This window comes from Taeniopygia guttata, chromosome Z (genome assembly GCF_048771995.1).
Source record: "Taeniopygia guttata chromosome Z, bTaeGut7.mat, whole genome shotgun sequence".
In the NCBI taxonomy this organism is placed as follows: Eukaryota; Metazoa; Chordata; class Aves; order Passeriformes; family Estrildidae; genus Taeniopygia; species Taeniopygia guttata.
In genome coordinates this window covers 58,258,712-58,280,181 of record NC_133063.1, presented here as the reverse complement: position 1 = coordinate 58,280,181, position 21,470 = coordinate 58,258,712, and the positions used below count along the sequence as shown (strand labels likewise).

General features: G+C 34.6%; 1 protein-coding gene across 4 annotated transcripts in view; it reads right to left on the bottom strand.

The window, feature by feature from the left end:
* Positions 1-448: 448 nt before the first annotated feature.
* Positions 449-21,470, bottom strand: part of RNF180 (ring finger protein 180) — a 70,575-nt gene continuing 49,553 nt past the window's right edge. For 3 of the 4 annotated variants that reach the window (XM_030257615.4, XM_072921826.1, XM_072921825.1), the window contains 2 exons: positions 19,665-19,790; positions 449-3,582 (listed from right to left, as the gene is read on the bottom strand). In XM_030257615.4, coding sequence (XP_030113475.1) covers positions 3,380-3,582; positions 19,665-19,790 — 329 coding nt within the window. In that variant the 3' untranslated portion in view covers positions 449-3,379. The remainder of the gene's footprint in view (positions 3,583-19,664; positions 19,791-21,470) is intronic. The other variant, XM_030257614.4, reaches the window with a different exon arrangement.

The following is a 21,470-nucleotide window of genomic DNA, read 5'->3' as shown; positions in this document are numbered from 1 at the left end:
AATTGTCTCATGAGAGAAACAAGATGATTCAGCCTTTGGCAGGTAAGGGAGATACAAACATACCCACTGGTTGAAAAAAAACTCACACACTTCTGAGTAGGCATGAAGCTCTCTTGCCTGTAAAAGTGATACCTAAAGTCTTTTCCTGGATTTCTGCTGTCTTCAACAGCTAAATGGTCTTCACTAACTGCACCGGTACTGAGAATTCTTCATTATCAGAATATGTTAAGATCCAGACCATGCCCTCAAGTGATTCTGACAAAAGCTGCCTGGAAAATACTGAAACAAGTAAAAGGCTGCTAATATAAAATAAGTTAATCCCAGTAGTAAAAAAATCAGCAAATCTTTGCTGCACCCCAAGCAGAAACAAAAGAGACATCACAGAATACAATGAATGAAAAAAAAAATAATTCCACCAAGCAAAATCTAGTGAAATGACTACAAAATATTAAAAACAACTCAAATTTTATTGTAAACATTTTAATACTATGGTATTAAGAGATACAAGCTTGCTGATCAGGATAAATTTAACCAGAAAACAGCCTACAAAGGACCTGCTCTTGCTCCAAGAGCTATTAACAGCATTTTACAGCAGACTTCAAGGAAAACCAAATTTGAGCCTTTAAACTGTTTCTGCATTTTTACAAAAGTATATATGTCAAAAAAACCCAATATATGACAAAAAATGTGCATCTCCACTCTATACCTCTTAGGTGTTTTCCTATGGAGGATCGATCTCTCAGAGTTGGAGTAGTCTTCATAATGTACATTTTTAATAATTTAAGAATAATCTTTCTCTGGAATTAATAATAACCCATATAAAATAAAACAATATTGCTCAATAAACAGTTTAAGCCTTGAAGAAAGGTAAAGTTAAACAATTAGAAATGTCCTGCAGAATTGTGAGTCCTACTAACTTTAGAAAAATGTCTCTCTCAGTCATAAATTCTTGTTGAAAATTTACAAAAAAGGCCAATATTAGATTGTATTTTTACTCTTCTTTGTGGCTCTTTTTCAAATAAAGCCATGGTAGCATGCTATTAAACATGATGTAACTTTTTCTTATATAACTTGTTAGCTTCTATATTACATTTCTTATGTCTCAATATACTTTTGAATATTTACTGAAAGATATTTCTTTACCAGACAACCTAGTTAAAAAAATTTAAATAACACTATTACTGGAATTTTAGACTATGTCACTTAAAGTATTTTTTCATGACAATGTTTTATTTTAGGTTTTTTTGAAATAAAAAGATAGAAGCAATTTTTTCTTAACAGGGAGTTGGTCCTTCCCTTTTCTGACATATGAGCAGTAATTTCAGAAGTTTAGAGAGGCAAACAAAAATTGCAGTTAGAATGGCAGTCTTGGCATATATGAGAGAGCTGTTTAAATTTATGGATAGTATTTTAGCATACACACCCACACATCTGCATGTAGCCAAACAGGAGTCTATGACTTATAACCCCTAGTTTTTAAAATACTTCCACCAAATGTTTTATTACAGCCTTAAAGCTTTTAAAACATTATGCTTAATGCCAGTAATAATAGAGCCAGTCACTTTTAGGCAGAGACAAAGTAACTGAGTGGATTATTCTTATTACAAAAATGCATTTTTGTCAAAGCCACAAGTTATGTGGTGATGCTGAATTTCAGTTCTTACATCTCTTTACATTTGCATATATTAAAAAAGATGACAGATTATTTAGTCTAATCATTGTAGTTAGAGTTGTAATTTTAAATTCTACTTATATGTTCTTGAAAATACTTTTTTTATGCAGCCTGTTAGAAAACTAAGTATTAGTAGTTGATTTACTGCTGATTTTCAGATTAAGTAAAAGTTTCTGGTCCTGATCCCTTCATAACCTGCAAGAGGCTGACCATGCTGGAGGTGCTGCAGTAAAGGAATATAAGATCATGCTTAATAAAACTCTGATTTCATTCCATCACATTTGGCAGATGGCACTTTCCACAACACATTTCTCCTTGTTCTCTGCTAGAACAGGGGAGTACACCACCTACTGAAAAACCACAGGTCTCCCACACAAATTCTGATACTAGAGGGACAATATACCTACACTCACATGCTTTTCTAGATGAAAGTACAGTGTACTTTGAAGATTTATGCCATTAGAAATAAAAACTTCCTTGTACCTCCCTGAAAAGTAAAGCTGTAAACTACCGTGTGCCATTCTTCAGAACCCAATTCCCATATGCATTTCTAGTATCTTTTACTATAATTTAATAGATGCTCTTTCACTTGAAAATACTGTGTAAAGCAGCAAGTCTGGAACGATTGTTGAACTGGCTGCAGTTTGGTACTGTAACTCATGAATCCATATATAGAATAATTATAAAGTGCTTTAGAATAGTTTCATAAGAAAGGTGCAAATAAATACTGTGCCCTGTTATGTACTCTCCCATGAGACATAAAGTCCTGGAGAGCCCACATTTAAAAGTATCCTCAATTTTTACAGCAATTTAATAATGATACTGATTTCTTCCACTGGAGAATGCTTCTGTCTCCAGTATTTAGTTGGGTCAGTATCTCACAGCATCATAGCTGGCAGGCCTGCTGGTTGCCCTTCATTAGTCTTGCTGGATCCAAACACACTCATCTAAATGGGTAAAAAAGGTATGGTGCTACACTGCAAATCTGCACAAAAATGGTCCTCTTATTGTGCAGAACTTGTGGTTGTTAGCTGATTCCTTCTTATTGCTCTTTGCTGAAGAAATGAACTGGCAGCACACTGCAGTGTAATTTTTCTTTTTGGTTAATAGGCTCAAAATATCACAGTGGAATGCTGATAAGTCTATCAGTTGTCAAAATTTTCCAGGATTTGGATCGTGGCACTGAAACAGCTCTGATGAATGTCTATATAATGCACGGTACAGGACTGCTCCTGCTCCCAAAAGATCTGAGTGAAAATGGGAAGCTTCTTTATAGCTTTTATGTATGAGGAATTGAAGCATCAATGAGTGAGTGAAGCGTGTCAACACAGAGTCAAACTCCCAAATGATTCTATAGATTACATTCTTCATAGTACACAGATCCCCCCTAAAAACTAGGAGTACTTCTACAGAGTAATCATTTTACAAATTAGGGGTAAATTCTTTTCCCATGAAAATCTTCCAAAGGCAAAACTCCAACTGAATGAACTATGATGTGGATTTCACATTACATCTGTAACCAAACTCAAATACTTTGTCACATATAGCAGAAGTACTGAACAGCTTCACAGCATGCTTGATGAAGTGTATTCCAATTCTGAATGATAAAAATGCAGTATCAAACATTTTACCTTTTTCCAATACTTTTATATTCACAATTTTTTTGTTCACATGACTGTCATTTTCCTTAACTGTTACTTCTACAGCCTAAAGAGGGAAAAAGAAATAACAAAGGAAACAGAAAACAATAAATCCTATTATCCAGTTGAGTGAATAAATGTAGATGATCACCATGTCCATATCAAACCGCCATCCACAGCTATCATCCTCGAAGTCCATATAATCCATCCTGTGAGCAGCATGTGGGAAATGCCTCCTTGTTACAGTAGTTGCGCGCCTTCGAAAACCTGCTGAAAAAACAGACTAGGAGATAAAAATCTTTTTAAAAGGAACCAGAATGACCAGCAAAAAAAGTTAAAACTCCTTCCTCCAGTTATCAAAAAGACAAATAGAAGCAGGAAATCTCACACCTCACTGCTAAGTTTCATCACTTTGTGGGACAAGAAGCTATCTTTGGAATTGATTTTGTAAGATTTAAAAAGTAACACTGTGTTCCTTAAAAAGTAATTGCGTTCCATGTCTAGAAAATAATGTTTGTTTGTTTGTATTTGGAATTCTCCACCATAATAAAGTAATGGTATCTGCTTATCTTATCCAGATCTTTTGGTGCCTTCCTTTCACTGAGTTTGACTCAGTTATCTAGAAGTGAAAGGCTCCATATACTGTAATGAATCTCTTTAGTAATTAGCTAAACTGGGTTCCCTAAGTCTACTCATCTGAATTCTTCAGTAATAAAAAATAATCACATTTGTACATACATACATCGTTCAACAGCTGATACACGTTTGAATTCCTGTTTCTAGAATCTGAGTTTCTTTCTCAAAAGTGTCTTCTAAGTAAATTGTGCTTGCTCTAATATGATGTTCATTATGTTTACTATAATGCATATCAGGTTAAAATTAAATTCTTAAATCACTGTTTGTATGCTGATAACACTTTAAAAATATATAGGCAGGTGAAAACAAGTCAAGTGGAAGTAAAAATCCTGTGTCTCCAAGATGGCCTAAATGCCAAAAAGTCTGTCCTCTTAATTGTTGTCCAGACTTCTCCATGTAGCAGGAGAGGTAGTGTAGAAGCATACCTCTTCCCTGTGTCAAAACATGGTTAGAGAAGAGTCTGTGCAGCTGTGTCAGACAGTAGGCTGTGACACACAAAAAAAAAAAAGCCTGGGAGCTGTGGTGCAAAGGCAGAAAATCTGTTTCATGCTGATAAAGGACAGTTGTACTCTGGATTTTTTATCTATTTGCATGTAATGAGCAATTTTTACGATGCATTCTGTATTATTTAATAAATTCTGACAATAAGAATAACCTTCTATATCTCCAGATAGAGTGGAAGTAAACCATGTTGCTTTACCATCTGCAGATAAAATCTGAGAGTTGTTCACAAAAAGTGAATAGCAACATGGAGTAGGGGTTTGAATTATGAAACAGAAGACCTGAGGAAGCATCAAACACAGTATAATGTATTTTCTACTTCTTAAAAAGAATCCTATCATACATGACTTCAATCCCCAATTAATACAGTCCCCAAATAATTAATGCACAGGCATGTAAATGTGAAAAATTATATTTTATTTAACTTTCTTGGACATGCCTGTGTTGCTATACTCTGAACAAGAATTTCTACTCAAGTCAGGTGAATATGCATGCACAGTGCTGGCAGAGCCTGGCAGACTGTTAGTGGGAACCTGTTACTAGATAACAAAAACACTATTGTGTGTAAATCACACTTTTATATGCACCAAAGTGTGCAAACAAAAAAGGATTTTCAGTAAGCATCAGTAGGCGCATCTGTTGCACTTTTCAACCTTCTGTCGAAGAACTAGCAAAACACAAAAAAACCGACAAAAAATTAAAATAACCTCCCAATTTTATAAATTGACCTTATTTTTTTAAACTTGAAAATAGAAGGTATTAGATAGAAATTTTTACTCTGCAAATGTCCCCAAATGAATAACATGCAAGCTACAATAGTAATTTACATTGTAAGTGCTCATGTAAAATTAAACTATGTATGAACAAGTGTTCTGAGGTTATCAGATATACCAAAGTACATAATTTTGGCATAGTCTCTTCTTTCTGCAGTGGATAAGAGCTATTGAAAGACTTTGAGAAAAAAATGCAAGTATAGACTAGGACCTTCCCATATGTGCCCTTGCAGCACCTGGCAGCTTAGTGCGCTAGATCTTTGGAAGCTGTTTTCAGAACAATGTGTTAAAACAGCATTGCATGCTTTTGAACCAGATCTCACACTGACTCCATTTACTGCACTTTGTGTCCCTTGATGGAGTAAATAAATTGTTTTTCTTTCAGGTAAAACTAGAAACAGAAGATGAGCTCTAAGAGCTCAGAAGTGTTCCAGTAATATGCTTCAACCACTAATGGGCATTTAGCCCTCGGGACTGCAAGTTGTCTCACATGCAAATGTGGACATTTGACCTCGCAGCATCAATTTTTGTGCAACATTATAGCTGATATAATTGCTAATGCAAGAATGCCTCTGAGAGACAGTGAATAATCTTTCCTACAACATCTTTATGCCATTCATAATTTTACAGACCTCTTGTATCTGTTTTCTCTAATATTCTTTCCAAACAAAAGAACTTTTGAATTTCCTTTGTATGGAAAAAGCTTCTAAACTTCAGACTATCCTTTCCACATTATGCTTCACCTTCCTTTATCTTTCTCTAAAATTATATGCAAAATTTGAGTTGTGGAATCACCACAAATCTTGACAATGACGTAATATTTTGTTATGATTCCTGATTACCTTTTTACTGTGGCTGTGCATGAAATGTTTTCAGAAAAATAATCCCAGTATTATCCAATACAATATACATTTCAGAATACATATATATTTACAATATATTATAAATATATATCCAATATAGTATAAATTCCAGAAAATTAATCCCAGTATTATCCAATATAAAATAAAAAAAATGTCTTTTTTTAAATGGCAATAGCAAATTTACAGCACATCACAGTGAATATTATGCATTATGGAGGTGCATAATGCCTCTGTGTACACCTGCTCCACCACCTGACTGTCCCTCATAGTGAAAGTGTTTTCCTTACTTGCAATCTGCACTTTTCATATGCCTTAATGCTCATCCTCTTGCCACACACCACAGTTGACAGGTGGTCTGTCCTCCTGGCGCTCTCCCTACAGGTATGATAAGGTTGACTGGAGATCCTCCCCAAAGCCTACCCTTCCCCAGACTGAAGAAGCCAGTTCTCTCAGCCTTTCCTTCCAAGTCAGGTTCTCCAGGCCTCTGAGCATCCCAGCTGACCCTGGGTTGCTCTGCTAAACCTTTTCCAGTCTACTTCCCTCGCCCCTGTACAGGGGAGGCAGGCAAAACTGCAGGATTTTAGATGTGGTGTATTGAGCAGTAGGGGATAAAAGCTTCATCTACAGGTTTTCATACATCATACTCCTGTTCACAAAGCCCAGGATGCTGCTGGCCTTCTTTGCTGCCAGGGCGCACTTCCAGATCACGCACAGCTTGCTCTCCATCAGGATGCCCATGTGCTGAGTCTATCAATCTGTCCTCAACTTTGCTGTTCTCTGCAGGCCTGATGAAAATGTATTCTGTTACTTCCTATAGGTCACTGATCAAAAGAACTGTTAGCTGACAAGTTCATATTTACTATCATTAGTGAAGTGAATAATTTAATATCACTATAAATTTTACCAGGTGTGTATGTGTCACTTTCTCAAATGACATATGAATATTCTGAACTACACAGACCACTGTGTCATTCTGACAAGCTCTCAGTTTGACTTGCTACGTGGTCTTTTACACTGTATTTTCCATCTCCTACTTGGGTCTGTTTTCCTTTTTAGGTGCCTGGCAAAAGGGTCTTTTTCTGATGGAGCACCTGCATTTCTCCAGCTTCTTGTTCTGTCTGAATAGCAGCCCCACCACTGAGTCTACCAATTTGTTGTCACCTGCAGACTTGACGACAGCATGGAGAAAAAAAAAATCAAAATTTCCAAGTATTCTATAATTTTTCAAGTATTCAGGTGTTTTTATGTTGCTTTCATGCTTTGACAAATGAGGTATCATCCCAAACTTCTTGTATAAATGCCAGCTTTCTCCCATATGCACATAGAAAGGCATTATATTTTGGTTATGCTAATGTAATATCTAAATTTCAAGATTTGCTAGTTAAGATGATCTGTGAGACTTGTATTTTCAATAAAGAAAAATCATATATTGCCAGAAAGGTTTATGAGAGAACAGCACTTAATCTGTGTGAATGACTGCAGGCATGTCCCATTGACTTCTCATCTTGCGCCCCAAGCTCTAACTCAGTCTCAAGCTCTCCACTATAACTCAAGTTCACAAAGTATCCAGTTCCTTCCCCAAACTAAGGCCGTTCAATGCAGCCACCATCCTTCTCAGATCCAGTGATCCACTTCTTCCACATTAAGAGCTTGAACCACACCACCCTCTTGCCTCAGTATGTCAGCTCCACACACCTATTGTCTCCAGAAATCCTTTTTTCTAGAGAGACATACAAATTACAAACTCGTTCTCCAGGATGCCTATCAGAACATTCAGCTTTCCTTTGTTAAAACTTCTACTATCACCTTCCAAGGCCTTTTCCACAGCAAAATCATCTTTCCACACCTCCCTCACTATCCTGCTCTTATCTTCCTCTCACTTTCTCTCTGCTTCCTTTGCATACTCCTCTGCTCTTGCCCTTCTCATTTTACCTGTGGGCTCTCACTACCTGCCAGTACCTTATACCCATGACTAAATTTACATGATAGCCTAAACATCTCTTCTTTTTCATCTCCAAAATCCAAGTCCTACTTTCTGATAGCTGTTGGGCTTTAGAAAACCTGGATGTAAAAATGTACTTAAGGTGTAAAAATTTACTTTCCTTACCTGAAACCATTTTTACATTCACTATGTTGTCTGTCTTACCAGTTATAGACTTTTGTTGGGCTTTTGGTTTAAGTGCTGAATTCTATCACAGTCTCAGGGAGGCTAATTGTATTTAAGCAGTAATTTGTGCATGCTTAAAATGCGATTTATTGAACTCACTGTGTCTATGATCCAGATGGTCTCTGCACATGAACAAATCAGTTGCATTCAGGCAATTTAGTGAGGAGCACACAGTAACTGCTTTTTAAAGGTGTCAAAGAATTCTATCTAAAAGAGTCTAAAAGAGGCTAGATAAGAATCAGTTACTGTGAAAATCTGAAAATGCCATGTCCTCAAGCCTTTCATATGGAACACAAGACTTGATTCCATATGGGACACTCCTTTCCATAAGGCAGAGTTGGGAACCACTGTTACAGCCAGATGTCTGCTTTGTGACTTTCATAAGGCATTTAACATGAAAAGAAGAACAACATGCTACCGACAAAACTATGCAGAAATCCCAAAATGTGGAAGTGTCACTGACATACATTTCATTTGTCAAAACAAAAGGCTTGTAAAAACTTCAGTCCTACAGAATCAAGCACCAGGCAAACAAAGCTTCTTACTATCTGGTATTAGCAAAACTATTGGCATTTATATCTAAGAATAGTTTCCCCTCTCTTAAAACTTTATAAATCCTTCATGGATCTGAGAAGAGAATATACCAAAATGAACCAGAAATATACAAAATGGAAAGGATGAAAAACCCCAACCAAAACAATTAATAGAAGTTACTGTAACAATGACAGTTCTTAAGAGCATTTATTTCATATAGCTCTAACTTCCCATATCATTTTCATAATTATAAATACAATTTTTTTTGGTAGCTAATCTTGGAGTTTTTCTACAGAGGTGTGTAAACAAAATAAACCCAGAATTTAAGGTTATTAACTACAAATCAATACATAAAAGCCATATTTGAATTTAGCATTTCTTTGTATCATTTTTGGTCAATCCCTTAAATTAACATCTCTTAGGCCTTTAGGACAGAGTGCCAACTTGTCATTTGAACTTTTTCCTCTGTGAAATACTATAAGTTGAATTCCATCAAAATTACAATTATTTTCACTTGACAAAGAAATTTGACGGTTTTACTCTAGAGTGGAAATAAATATAAGATAGTTTTCTATTCAAATATAGCTTGTTAGATATCACTGAGAATTATTTATAAGTGAAGTTTTCCGCACATACCTATTATTAGTTTGAATTCTAAGAAAAAATATAGCACCTCTTTACCAGTTAACAATGATGTTCAGAATGCTAAGCAAATAAAGAAAAAAAAGTCTGAAGACAGTAACTTCCTACTATTTTATAGCTAAATAATTCAGCTTTTACCAATTAAAATATGAACCCATGAGGTTAGCTTGTATATCGTGAAAAATAAGCAGATTGTGAGAAAAGAAAATGAAGAAGTTTGACAGTTAAGTTAAGGCCAAAATCCATAAAGCCACCTTAAATGCATGCATACACATTTTACATTGGCTATCCTGCATAACTAAATATCTCACTCATTTATTAAATAAGAAATATATTTACCAATTTTATGAGAATTATTCAAGAACTACTATGTACAGTTCCACTCACAAATTCAAAGAAAAAATAGAACAACTCATAATTTCTCTATTGGGCTGTTTATTTTCTTGAAAATAAAGGAATCAAGAAATGAGAGGACTGTGGGAGGGCATAATGACCTTAGAAAACATGCTCAGCCTGTGATTATTATCACAGAAAACATAATCATCTGTGATGATTCTATAATTATCAATACTCACAAATAGAAGCCACTTGGCTAGCTTAACTGCTAGGATATGTACTAAAATGGGAATAATTAATCCACATGTCACAATGTAAAAGTCACTTGACTTTGGAAGACGTGAAGGAATTTTGGAGGATAGTCAGCAATCAGATCTTTTTTTTTAAGTAACTAGGTGAATTACCTGTTTGCTTTTTCTTTCTTCCTCCAAGTCGTAACACAAAAAGTAAACAGTCAGAATATTATGTAACAGCTGAAGACTGATATCGAGGAATGAAGCTGCATGGTCTCATGCATATCATAGATATCTAAATGTATATGTTGCATACATTCTAGACCATGAAATATGTTGCTTTGATTTCAAAGGTAAGACTTGTACATGTATATTGATGACATACAAATTACAGTTATGATAATTTTCATATATTTGCCTTTAAGAGGGGAAGTTGTAATGACTTTTGTTCACATTTCCTTGTGAATAAATTGTATGTGTGTAAATTGTGTATAATTGTGTATCCTTGTGTGTAAATTGTAAATAAGCAAATTTAACATGGATAATTTCTCTGTTTGCCATGACAATGCAGACAATGAAAACCAGGGAATTTCAAATAGCAACTTGAGGTATTTAACTTTCTGTGGTATGTTCATCAATAATCTATATGAAAAAAAAATTTAAAAAATATTCAGAATATTCTAAATCAAGGAGTTTTAATCTTATTTTTAATCTACTCTCCGTTTCTCTTCCATTCTTTCTAACCTCTTACTCATCATCAACATCATTCATCTCTCTCCTGCTGTTCCTACATTTTACCACTGAACATTTCTGTACATCACATTGTATTTTTCATTTTCCCAGATGACCAAATACTGTATTTCAGCTGCCAGTAACTCTTGCTAAGTTATTGTCACAAAAGCCTTCCCCTGTTTGTGTCATATTGCTGTAATGGCATTGGCTTCCTCTAGTTTCCTTCTTCCCTAAGTACTTACATCCCTTTAGGCTCTGTTTGCACAGACTGCTACTTCACAATATATAGAGAGGCAAACACTATTGATATTTATAAGTAGACTTACATAACAAGAGATGACTGAGTAAGTATAGAATAGCATTAAAAATATGTCATATTGCTTCTTGTCTTTGCTGTGAATGCTTAATTGTATGCTGCTTGGCATGCTGCTTAATTCTCTCTGGATTCTTATTTTATGACCTGCATGATTGCTGTATTTTTTTTCAAAACATAATGTTTAATACAAATGATGATTTAACAAAAAACTTTGCAGAGTTTTGTAACTACTGTTAAAACCCTTTCAGTGCTTAAAGCTTTAATGTTTTAAGCCAGTGTTAGTGATAACAGTAGATAATAGTAATGTAAATACTTTCTTAAAAATAAATCAATGAATTGGCCCTACTTCTCTTAAGACAGGGACACTGTGACAGCAGAGATCAGAGGGAATACACATAATGGGCAAGCTGCATCACACCCCTCTGTAAGACATGGGTCTGTGCATTTACACAAAACTTCCAGTTTATTTGCAAATCTGGCAACATGAGTCCCTAAATTTCTCTGGAGAAACTGGTGAATGACTTATCTTGGACTCATGCCACTGTCTTTGAAAAAGGCATGTTCAGCTTTAGCTAGTGTCAATGCCCAAAATTCCTATCTCCCATCTGAGCAAACAAAAGAAATGTTCTTCCAGATAATGAAAAATCCAAAGTACAAGACTGTATCTTTATAAAGCTGACACAGTTTTTCTGAACTGAAAGTTTTCTGCTGCTGACAGTACTTAACCAGTTTTTAGGAAGTTAGCCAAGACTTCATGGAAAAAGCTGTCTAAAAAGTCTTTATAGTTGTTCAACATAAAATTAAAAATAAATTTTCACAAAGCAGGGTTATTAAAAAGTTAACCAGAAAGAAGTTATTTGAAATAAAATGAAAAGGTTTATGAACTGTTAAAAAGTCCTTCCTTTAATTCTTGATTAAATGTGTAATGGTTGTTATCTCTGATTTTTTCTGATGCCATTTCAAACATTCAACTTTATCAACTCAGTAAGTATATTCACCAAAGCTCCTGAATTTGCTCTGCTGTTTGCACATTTCTGGCTTCTTTAAGAAGGTATGCCTAGTCTGGTTCTGAACTAATTAAAATATGATCACCTTTCTTGGTTATTATTCTTACACATCACCTTGAGTGCTTTCATGGTTCCTCTTTTGTCCTTCATCAAATTACACTTTGAAGTGTCTCCACAACTCTGTATTGCCTAGTTTTTTACAATTATGCTGTGCAAGCACCACATTCTTCCAAAAATCTTGTCAGGTTTCTGTCCAATAAATGCTCCAGGATCAAAGTGAACTTATGTTTATGCCCAAATTTGGAATGGGCACAGAGTTATCTGTCACTGGTACAGGTGTATGAAGTTGTAATCACAGGCATGTTAGGCAGGAAAAACACTGTACATGGTTGTCCTTCTTTCTTCCCTATCAACTCTACGACAGTGATGAAACCAACTGATACATCTACCATCTATTAGCAATCACAAATTATTGTTTTTATAGCAAACAGAGTTTCTGTGAGGTATCAAATAAATGGACTGAACACCAGGCAAAATTAACTGTTGAGTTAAGATATATTTACACTAGCAGAGTTGAAACTCTTTAGTGGCTACATAAGTACAAACTGCTCTCCTAGGCAGTGCATTTTAGTGCTGGGGAAGAATGCACAACATAAAACTTATTAAACGTAACAGTTAACAGCTGTAGCTAACAGCTAATAGCTAATTATAATATAACCATTTTTTTCCCTATTCCCTATTCTTCTTGGTGTAGTTGGCAAGGATTATTCCTCACTTCCACTAAAACACATAAAAACCACTTGCTAATTCCTGTCACTGGTGAAGAAAAAAGGCATCTTTGATTTCACTTGTCCACAGAGACGAATCTGAACCTGAACTAATCACAGCAGAATTTTACACAAAACATAAATACTAAAATCAAGAGATATTTTATGCTCTGAACAAATTCTGTAATGAAAGAGTACCACTTCAAAAAATTAATAATTCAAAACATACCTAACATGGTTAAACTAAGATTATGTATTTTTTTCAGTTGTCTCTAGAGAGCAAATAGTAAATATTTATGTGATCTTATTTAATAAATAAATAAAATAAAACTTCTTTATGGTGGCTTAAGTAAAACTGTAATGGAAGACACTATTTTATCAAACTGTAGAACATCTTATAAAACAGGCATACTGAGTAGTCTAAAGGTCTTCCTACCCTATAATTCTTTCCCTGACAAGTCAAACCATGAGGAATTGGCTGGGATTGAAAAAAGTAAGAACAAGGCAAGCATATTACAACACTTTTCCCTCTCAGTCCCAGAGACTTGCATTTCCAGGATCTCTGCAGACAAATGTGGTATCTTTGAGTTTAACAGGAACAAGAATCTTTCATTACTTGAACCCATGCTTTGGGGAAATGATAATTGTATTTAATGCCTTTTAGTTCTTTTGCAGAGTTCTAGTTCTTTTATTATGAATAGTGAATAACAGCAGCACACATACACTTCTGTCATGCCTCTCGTGATCTTAATTACTGCAATCATCCCCCCTCTTTTAGTAATCTATTTCTTTGTGTGAAGTGTTCTAATCTATTTACATATTCGTCATCAGGAAACATTTAAAAACTGACTTTCACTTTTATCTTGTCTGTACCCTTCCCTCTAACTACCTTGTTTTGTGATGAAAAGAAAACAATGTAAACATTGCTGAAGAACACTAGGTACCAACACAGTGTCCTGCCACTGCTTCCACTTGGTTTTAATTTTTATTATTCTGAATATTTCATATTGGAAGCAAATCTTACAACTTCATATCATGTAAAAAATACACTGGATAATACAAACTGTAGTTTAGACCCATATAGGACCCATATGATATCTCTTCAGTGAGAAAAATTAATCATGTATTTCTATTCCTTGTTTGGCATCTTTTAACTGGCTATTAATGCTTCAAAGGACTTTCCCTCTTATTCTGAACACAGCTATATTTTATTATGCATCTTTAGAAAAGGTCTTTCTTAAAAGTTTTTACTAATTGTAAGCTGCAGAGTCAAAACTGGTACCTCTAACTCCCCTACAAGTTCATTTGGGTGTCCCTGGTACATCTGTGGGCCATGTTTTCATAGGAGGTCCCAGATGTTCTTAGTTGCCTCACTGACCACTGAACACTTGGCTGCCTAAGCAGAACTAAAGATGCCAATCTAAAGTCCATTCAGGAACATGTCAGATGGGGAAAGACTACAGTATACATTTTTGCCATGACCATTCTATCACAACCCTTGGTGTTGCAGAATTACAGATATCAATATTCCTGGTACACCAGTCTTACAATATCATGGTTAAATGGAAACAAGCAATCCTGGTGACACATGCAAATTAGATAGACTTCAGTGCATTTACAGACCAATAGAGACAAAAACAGCAATCGTAATTTCTGAGTAGTAAATAACTCTCCTAGACAGGCTAGTGCTGGAGGCAGTCTTTAGGATCGAACATCCTTTTCAATGAGAATGTGGCTCTGAAGGAGTCCCTAAAGATCAGCCTCTGCAGAAAACCTTAAAAGAGAAACAAGGCTATTGATACACAATGTTTTGTACTAACACTGTTGGCAAAATAACAGGGAAGGAAGCAGCAGCCCTGAAACCGAAGCTTAAGACATGTCTGTGGCAATGACCTTTTTATTTTAAACTTCCCCTCCCATTTCTTTTCCTTTCAGATTGACTTCTACTGGGCAAGGTGCAGAAGGAGAGGCATAAAGGCTATTTAGAGCACAGCTGCTCCATGGGACCCAAAGGAGACTCTGGAATCAAGAAATCAGTCTTGCATTTTTTACCAGCAGGAGCAAACAGAACTTGTGGGCAAGGAATATGGGTGCAAGAGTTAAGGTCAAGTGCTGACAAATCAGTAAAATGACAAAGTGGCTATCAGTGGAGCTGACCTAAAACACTCAACCAGCAGGCTTGGATACTGTCTTTTCTGTATCAATGTACTATAAGGCTACCAGATACTCTGAGACAACACTTTCCAGTGAAGTGTGTCTTTTTTAGGCAGAAAATTCACTTTCTGTGAAGACTGCAGATTGCAAATACATTTTGTGACAAACAGATGTGTGCAAATTAACTTTCTGTGATTTCACAAGCTCTACTGAAGAATCTTGTGAGGAGAGGCTGGGAAAGCTGGGCGCGTTTAGTCTAGAGAGGAGAAGACTGAGAGGGAAGCTCAATAACACATCCCAAAAGTGGGTGCCAAGAGGATGATGCCAGACTGTTCAGTGGTGTCCAGAGACTGGGAAAGGAGCAATGGCTACAAACTAAAACACAAGATGTTCCATCTCAATATGAGAAAGAACTTTGTGTTGAGGGTGGTAGAGCACTAGAACAGGCTGCCCAGGAAGGTAGTAGAGTCTCCCTCTCCAGAGACATTCAAAACCCAGCTGGATGAGTTCCTGAGTCACCTGCTCTGGGTGACCCTGATGCGATGGAATAGTAGAACTTGAAAAAAATAGTCTAAAGTAAGGATTATTCTGGGAGCCTTCTGCCAGCATTACTTTTTATAGCTAAAATTAAATACTGCCCCTACTATTTTCAGTAACACCTGTCTTGTTTTCTTCTCACTAGATCACAGTATCTGAACTTGAAAACAAGTATCACTTTATTTGGCTCTTTTAAACAAGGAAGTATGAACTTAAAACCTGTAAATTTTCATTTTCAACATTGTGCTTTTGTTGCCTATCAAACTGAAATCATGATATCAAGAAAGTAAATTTTAATATTGTACTATTTGAAAGACAAAATATAAAGAAATGTGCCAACTGGTATTATTAAAAGCTTTCTCTAAAGGAAATTGTTCACCATTTTCTCCAGAGAATGATTACATAAAAGGACTTGGCAGATGTGACCTACTGAGGTGGTGGTAATTTCCACCAGGTTTTAGTAGGCTTGGAAAACACTCTATTGTGCAGTCCTTGACTGATGCAGAAGTCAATATTTTTATTAAGTACCTAAAGAGATGAGATCAGGAAAGAATCTGCACAGATTTCATAGTATGGAACACTTTGGGGAATGTCTTCTAGATTAAAGATTTGAAAAGATAGAAATAAACATGCTATTTTTATCTATTCTATACTATTTTAGACTTTCAATTTAATTGTCATGTTTTAAATAAAAACATCAGGAACAGTAACCATTGGAGGGGATTTCTATTAGCCTAGGAATAATTATGATTTCAAATAGTAATCACGGGCTGTAACTCAGAGGTTTTATAATCCCCTTCACCCATTCTGAACACCTACTTCTATTTTTCTTGAGCCATCTCTACAACCTTAATCTACATGCAGGCAGACAGCACCCACGTACAACGCTATCATCATTATCTTGACTACTTTATCCTCTATCTCTTCAATGTAGTTCTATCTCAGATTTATGCAAAGGTTTAGAAATAATACTTCTAGGCAGTGTACTAAATGTCTAAGTAATTTTTAATTTCTGCACTTGATTACACCAAAATCATTGTCAAATTAAGTATCATATTTGCAATTTAAATTATCCCAATCTCTTATTTTAGCCCACATTTCTGTATCAAATTACTGTTGGAGACTTACCCTTAGTTGGTGAACTTCCTGTGACTGTACAGCTCTTACAGAATGCCATTCCACTTTAATAGCTTACAAAGGCTTCACTTAGTTATGATATTCAGTTATGATATATGATAATACAATCCAATTGAGTGTATTTGCTATTTAACTCTCGTGTTCAAACTACACTATTTATCTGTTTTAAAATCTGTGTAAGGAAACCATTAATTGAGATGTTATTTCTATTGTGCAATTACATTTTGTTAAAGTTATCAGTACTCAAAAGAATAACTAATATAATATCTCTGTTTATCTCATATGAAACAGTAGATATTTTAGAGAAATATTTAAAATTATCTTGTTAACTTTTCCATGTATTAAAAATCTGAATGGGAAAAGAAGAATTGATTTCCTTCATGAACCGCAATCCCATTTTACCATTAACTTATCCTTGACCAAACACAGCATACCATATTGAGAGCAATACCATAAGCAATGTTTATTAAACAAATAGGAATTCTGTTGATTATTTTATTGGAAAAAAATACAGTGCAATACAAGGGCAAACTAAAGAGCAATTTTCATCAGCTTAAAGCCCAAAAGTGCAGCAGTTATGAGGTTTCTTTCTTTTTGTATAAGAACTGAAAAGTTATGGTTGGTTGTATTATTAAAGATAATTCTACATTCCTCATGGAAAATCTCATATGAAAGAACAGTCACATGTAGATAACCAAATATATTTGGCTTAGTGAATCAGTTCAGGAAAAAAAGTAAGGAAAAAGAGGAAATGCTTCATTTTATCTAGCAGCCCTGCAATGTTCATGAAGTCAAAATTAGTAAACCAGATAAATTTTGTATATAATCTAGACTTCCTAACAGCCATTTTTTATTCCTCATATCCCAGTATAGCTCTGGAGTCTGATTTTATCTAGCATCTCTAATGAGTGATTTACTGGCTAAGGTTTACTATTTTTATATCTGTGGTATTAAAATGGTATTGTGGAAGAGGTTTTGTCACAATGAAAGCTGGAATTATACAAAAAGACTTTCTAAATTCTTGGTAAATACTGGACCTGCTGGATATGAAGGTGAAAGAGCTTCCGCATTTCTAACACAGCTACAGAATTTCTTCTTTGACAATGCACTCCTATACAGAGGTGGTTATCTTCATGATCAAATTTGCAAGATTTCATTGCTTGCTAAGCACAGTAATCATATCCCTTTTCACTCCAGTCAGTATACTCACATACTCACCCTATTACTCTTCCCATTCTTTGTATTTTACTTCTGAAATTATAAGATCTTATTAGGCTTAATTAACAGAAAATTAATCTAAGTGCCCTCTTTATCCTTTCAGATCTCAGTGGTATCAGGGTTTGCCTTTGCAATGGAATCTAATATGACGACAGAAGAATTTTGCTGTCACTATTCTCAGTATTTTATGCCTAGTAGCATCCTGAGCCAGAGCACACAAGCAATTATAAAAGTATTAAACTTTAAGTGTTGCCAAACACAATTTAGATATAATCCCAGGAAGAAAATGCCACACATTTGCATTTGAAATCACACAAGCTTTTTTTTTTAAAACTGAAATAAAAAGCAGTAATTTTTATTGAAATAAAAAGTCAAAAGAGACACATTGAAGTAATCCTTTTATTTAGGAATGCAGATACAAAGTTTCAGACAGCTTTGGGGTTTGTGTGGCTTATTAACTAGATCTAACCACGTTCCCATTTAGTGTGGGACTTTTAGGCTATGTATTTAAAATTACCTTTGTTGAAGAATATGGCAAATTTTCAGGTGGCACAATACTGAAACTGTATGATCTCTCCAGATTTTTATTTTATTTCTAATTATTTATGCTTTGTACAACGCTTAGCATTGTGAAACATATTTATGAGAAGCATAATTTGTATAAGACTACAAAACATAAAGGAACTATGTCACATACAAAATATATATTAAAATAAACATATTTAAAATAAATATGGGTTTTAATGAGCCCAGCATTAACACCCATTCTACATTAACTCCTGTTAGAGAAAATAAACAGTCATCTTAGTTTGTCCTGCCAATAGTTTCTTCTCTGAGTAATACCAAAGATAATCTACTAGTCCTCAAATTTCTCAAGTCTGCTATTTTTGATAGCCAGGCACATTTCTTGATATTTTCAGTATCAAATTGTGACATTACTTGAGATGATTTTATAAGTGGAGTTCCAGAAGTTATCAAATTTCACCTTTACAAAAGCCTGGGTAGACTTATAAAAGGGATATAAAATGGTCTGTTTTATTTTTTCCACATACTTTCAGAAACAAGCTGCTCTTATGAAAAGGAAAAGTATATTTGCTACCTAGACTCAGCACTATGAAAAGTATATACAAATAACTAAGTAAATGTTCATGGTGAAGAAAGGCCATTAGACTGAAAACAGGGAAATATGGGTAAACAGTGAATCCTGCATTTAGGTGGTCTAACTTATATTTGTTCAGTTCATGATCAGTTAATCATGAAAATGTTTAATGTTAAAGTTGCAAGAAGGGGACTAAGCTTTCTTCATATAATAAAGAGAAAATGAAATTAAAACATCCCTACCCATTACTCCATTTTGCATGCATTATATATGGCATAATATATATGATTAAAATTTTTTTATTTGACTTCTTTCACAAAAGACTGATTTTTCTGATTTTTTTGAGAGGTTTTTATTGACCACACTCAGAACTAGCAACTTTTTTCCTGGAGTAATTTTCCTTATTCCACAATGCAGACAGAAATTTTTCTAAGGAGGAAGCTACATAAAATTACCCTGATAATGTGAACAGAATTAAAGATTCAAAAATAAATGAAAAGGCACATACACAATTGTCTTTTTACAGTTTGCAATTTATCTTTAGATTCAGAGCACTGTGTATGAATCACCCATGAGAATTAAACTCATCTCTACTTTAAGAATCATCCATCTGTTTGCCAATGGCATGAATTAATCAGTCTTATTTTCAAATATTACACTTCAGATTGAATGACATTTAGGCAAAAATCAAAAATCTTACCTTCAGAAACTCTGAATGCTTTCTTGCAGTTTGGTAGAGGCCATTTAGCAGAATTGGATTTTTGAAAATTTTCCTTTAGATTCAAATATTCCATAGGGAAAAAAGATCTGGTACAGTTATTCAGATCTACAATAATTAAGGGAAAAGAATACATACATCAATGCTCTAAATAAAGCATAATAATAATTAGTGTAACAATTAGCATAATTTTATGCAAAATAAAAATGCCATATATACTGTATAGTTCTTCTGATTATAACACCTATTTTTTACAATCACATTTACCCAACCAGTTCCATATATAGTAAGAGCAAATTGTAAACATTCTACTTCTTTGGGAAAAAAAAAAAAATTAGAAAAGATGATGTCACAATGATAATTTCTGGCAAAATTATGTATTTAAGAAATCAAGATATTTAACTTCCAAAACTATGATGACCTCTGTGAATAAAAATTATATCCATAAAAATGACTGAGGTATTAATTCGCAGCTTTTTGTTTAACATCACCATTCAGTAATAGTAAGTAATGTAAAGGAAGGGGAAGAGCCTTAAATTTTTTTATATTTTAAAAAAGTCTTTGGATTAATAGGAAGTTGATCCTGTTAACTAATTAATCCTGTTAATGAATTATTTTATACGCTGTTAAGAAAACATTTGTAGGATGATTCATGACACATTGGAGAAACTGGCATTATGTACTAATCTCAAGAAATCAACATCTTCTCAGGGTATAATTTGGGGAAATACCTACACAATCGCAGTTTAAAACTGCCAAACTAATCTATCCATAGAAATACAATGGAAAATTAAAAACAATATTTTCCTGCCATAGAATTGATCTACTGATAACAAACAGGATTGCAAAGCTAGTAGTTAATAGGAAAAACTTCCAACCCCTGCACAATTTGTGTCTCCAAACCAAGATGGCTCCAGATAAATATGAAGAGTAGCTGGTACCATAATTCTTTCTGTACCTTCAAAGTATGAAAAGACAATTACAGGTTTTTTGAAAAGGCTTGTGTTTTATTACTTCCCGTGGTCCAATGTAATGAAACATACTTTTCTAGTAATAAATATTTTATGAAAGGATAAAATCTTTTTGTCTGGCAAATTTAAGAAAGCTAAGCTTTTGTGTGAGCAGCTCTAAAAAGAAAAAAAATTCTCTTGCTTTCAGTAGCTTTTTCTGTGTAAGATGAAGACATTAGCAGATTTGAAGTAAAAACCCCATGCTGGTCTGATTCTAAAAATTATCCTTTATTTCACCATGTCACAATGCAGGTGGAATCAAGCTATACAATACATGAAGAGCACAGAATCTTCAAATCCTCTATCTCATTACGTGAAAATAGAGCTACTGCACATATAAAATGCTGTCACTGAAGGAAAAAAGGCCTTTTTCTCTCTTAAATATAAAATGAACAAATTGTGTATTTTTTCACTATTGTTTTTTCAATTTTTATAAAAGAGCATTATATGCTACTGAACATATTTGGATTAGGTACTATTCAGATTCAAGCTTCTGATGAGACTCTGCTTGCTTTTCACAGCATAGACAGAGAACATTTTATTTTCCTGCTACAGACCACAGAAATCAACACAGTTCTTTCTATTTTATTGAAATTTAAATACTGAAACCTCTGGTGAGGCATCTAATTCCTGTTTTTCAGAAAAGGCAGTGGTGACAAGTCTTACTGGCTTCTACGAGGCTGCTTGGCTAGGCTTTTAATGAAAGATCCCCTCAGGCTGGCCAGGTCACCTGTCCCTCTCTATGCACATGACTCTTTTCCTGCCACATGGCTGGACC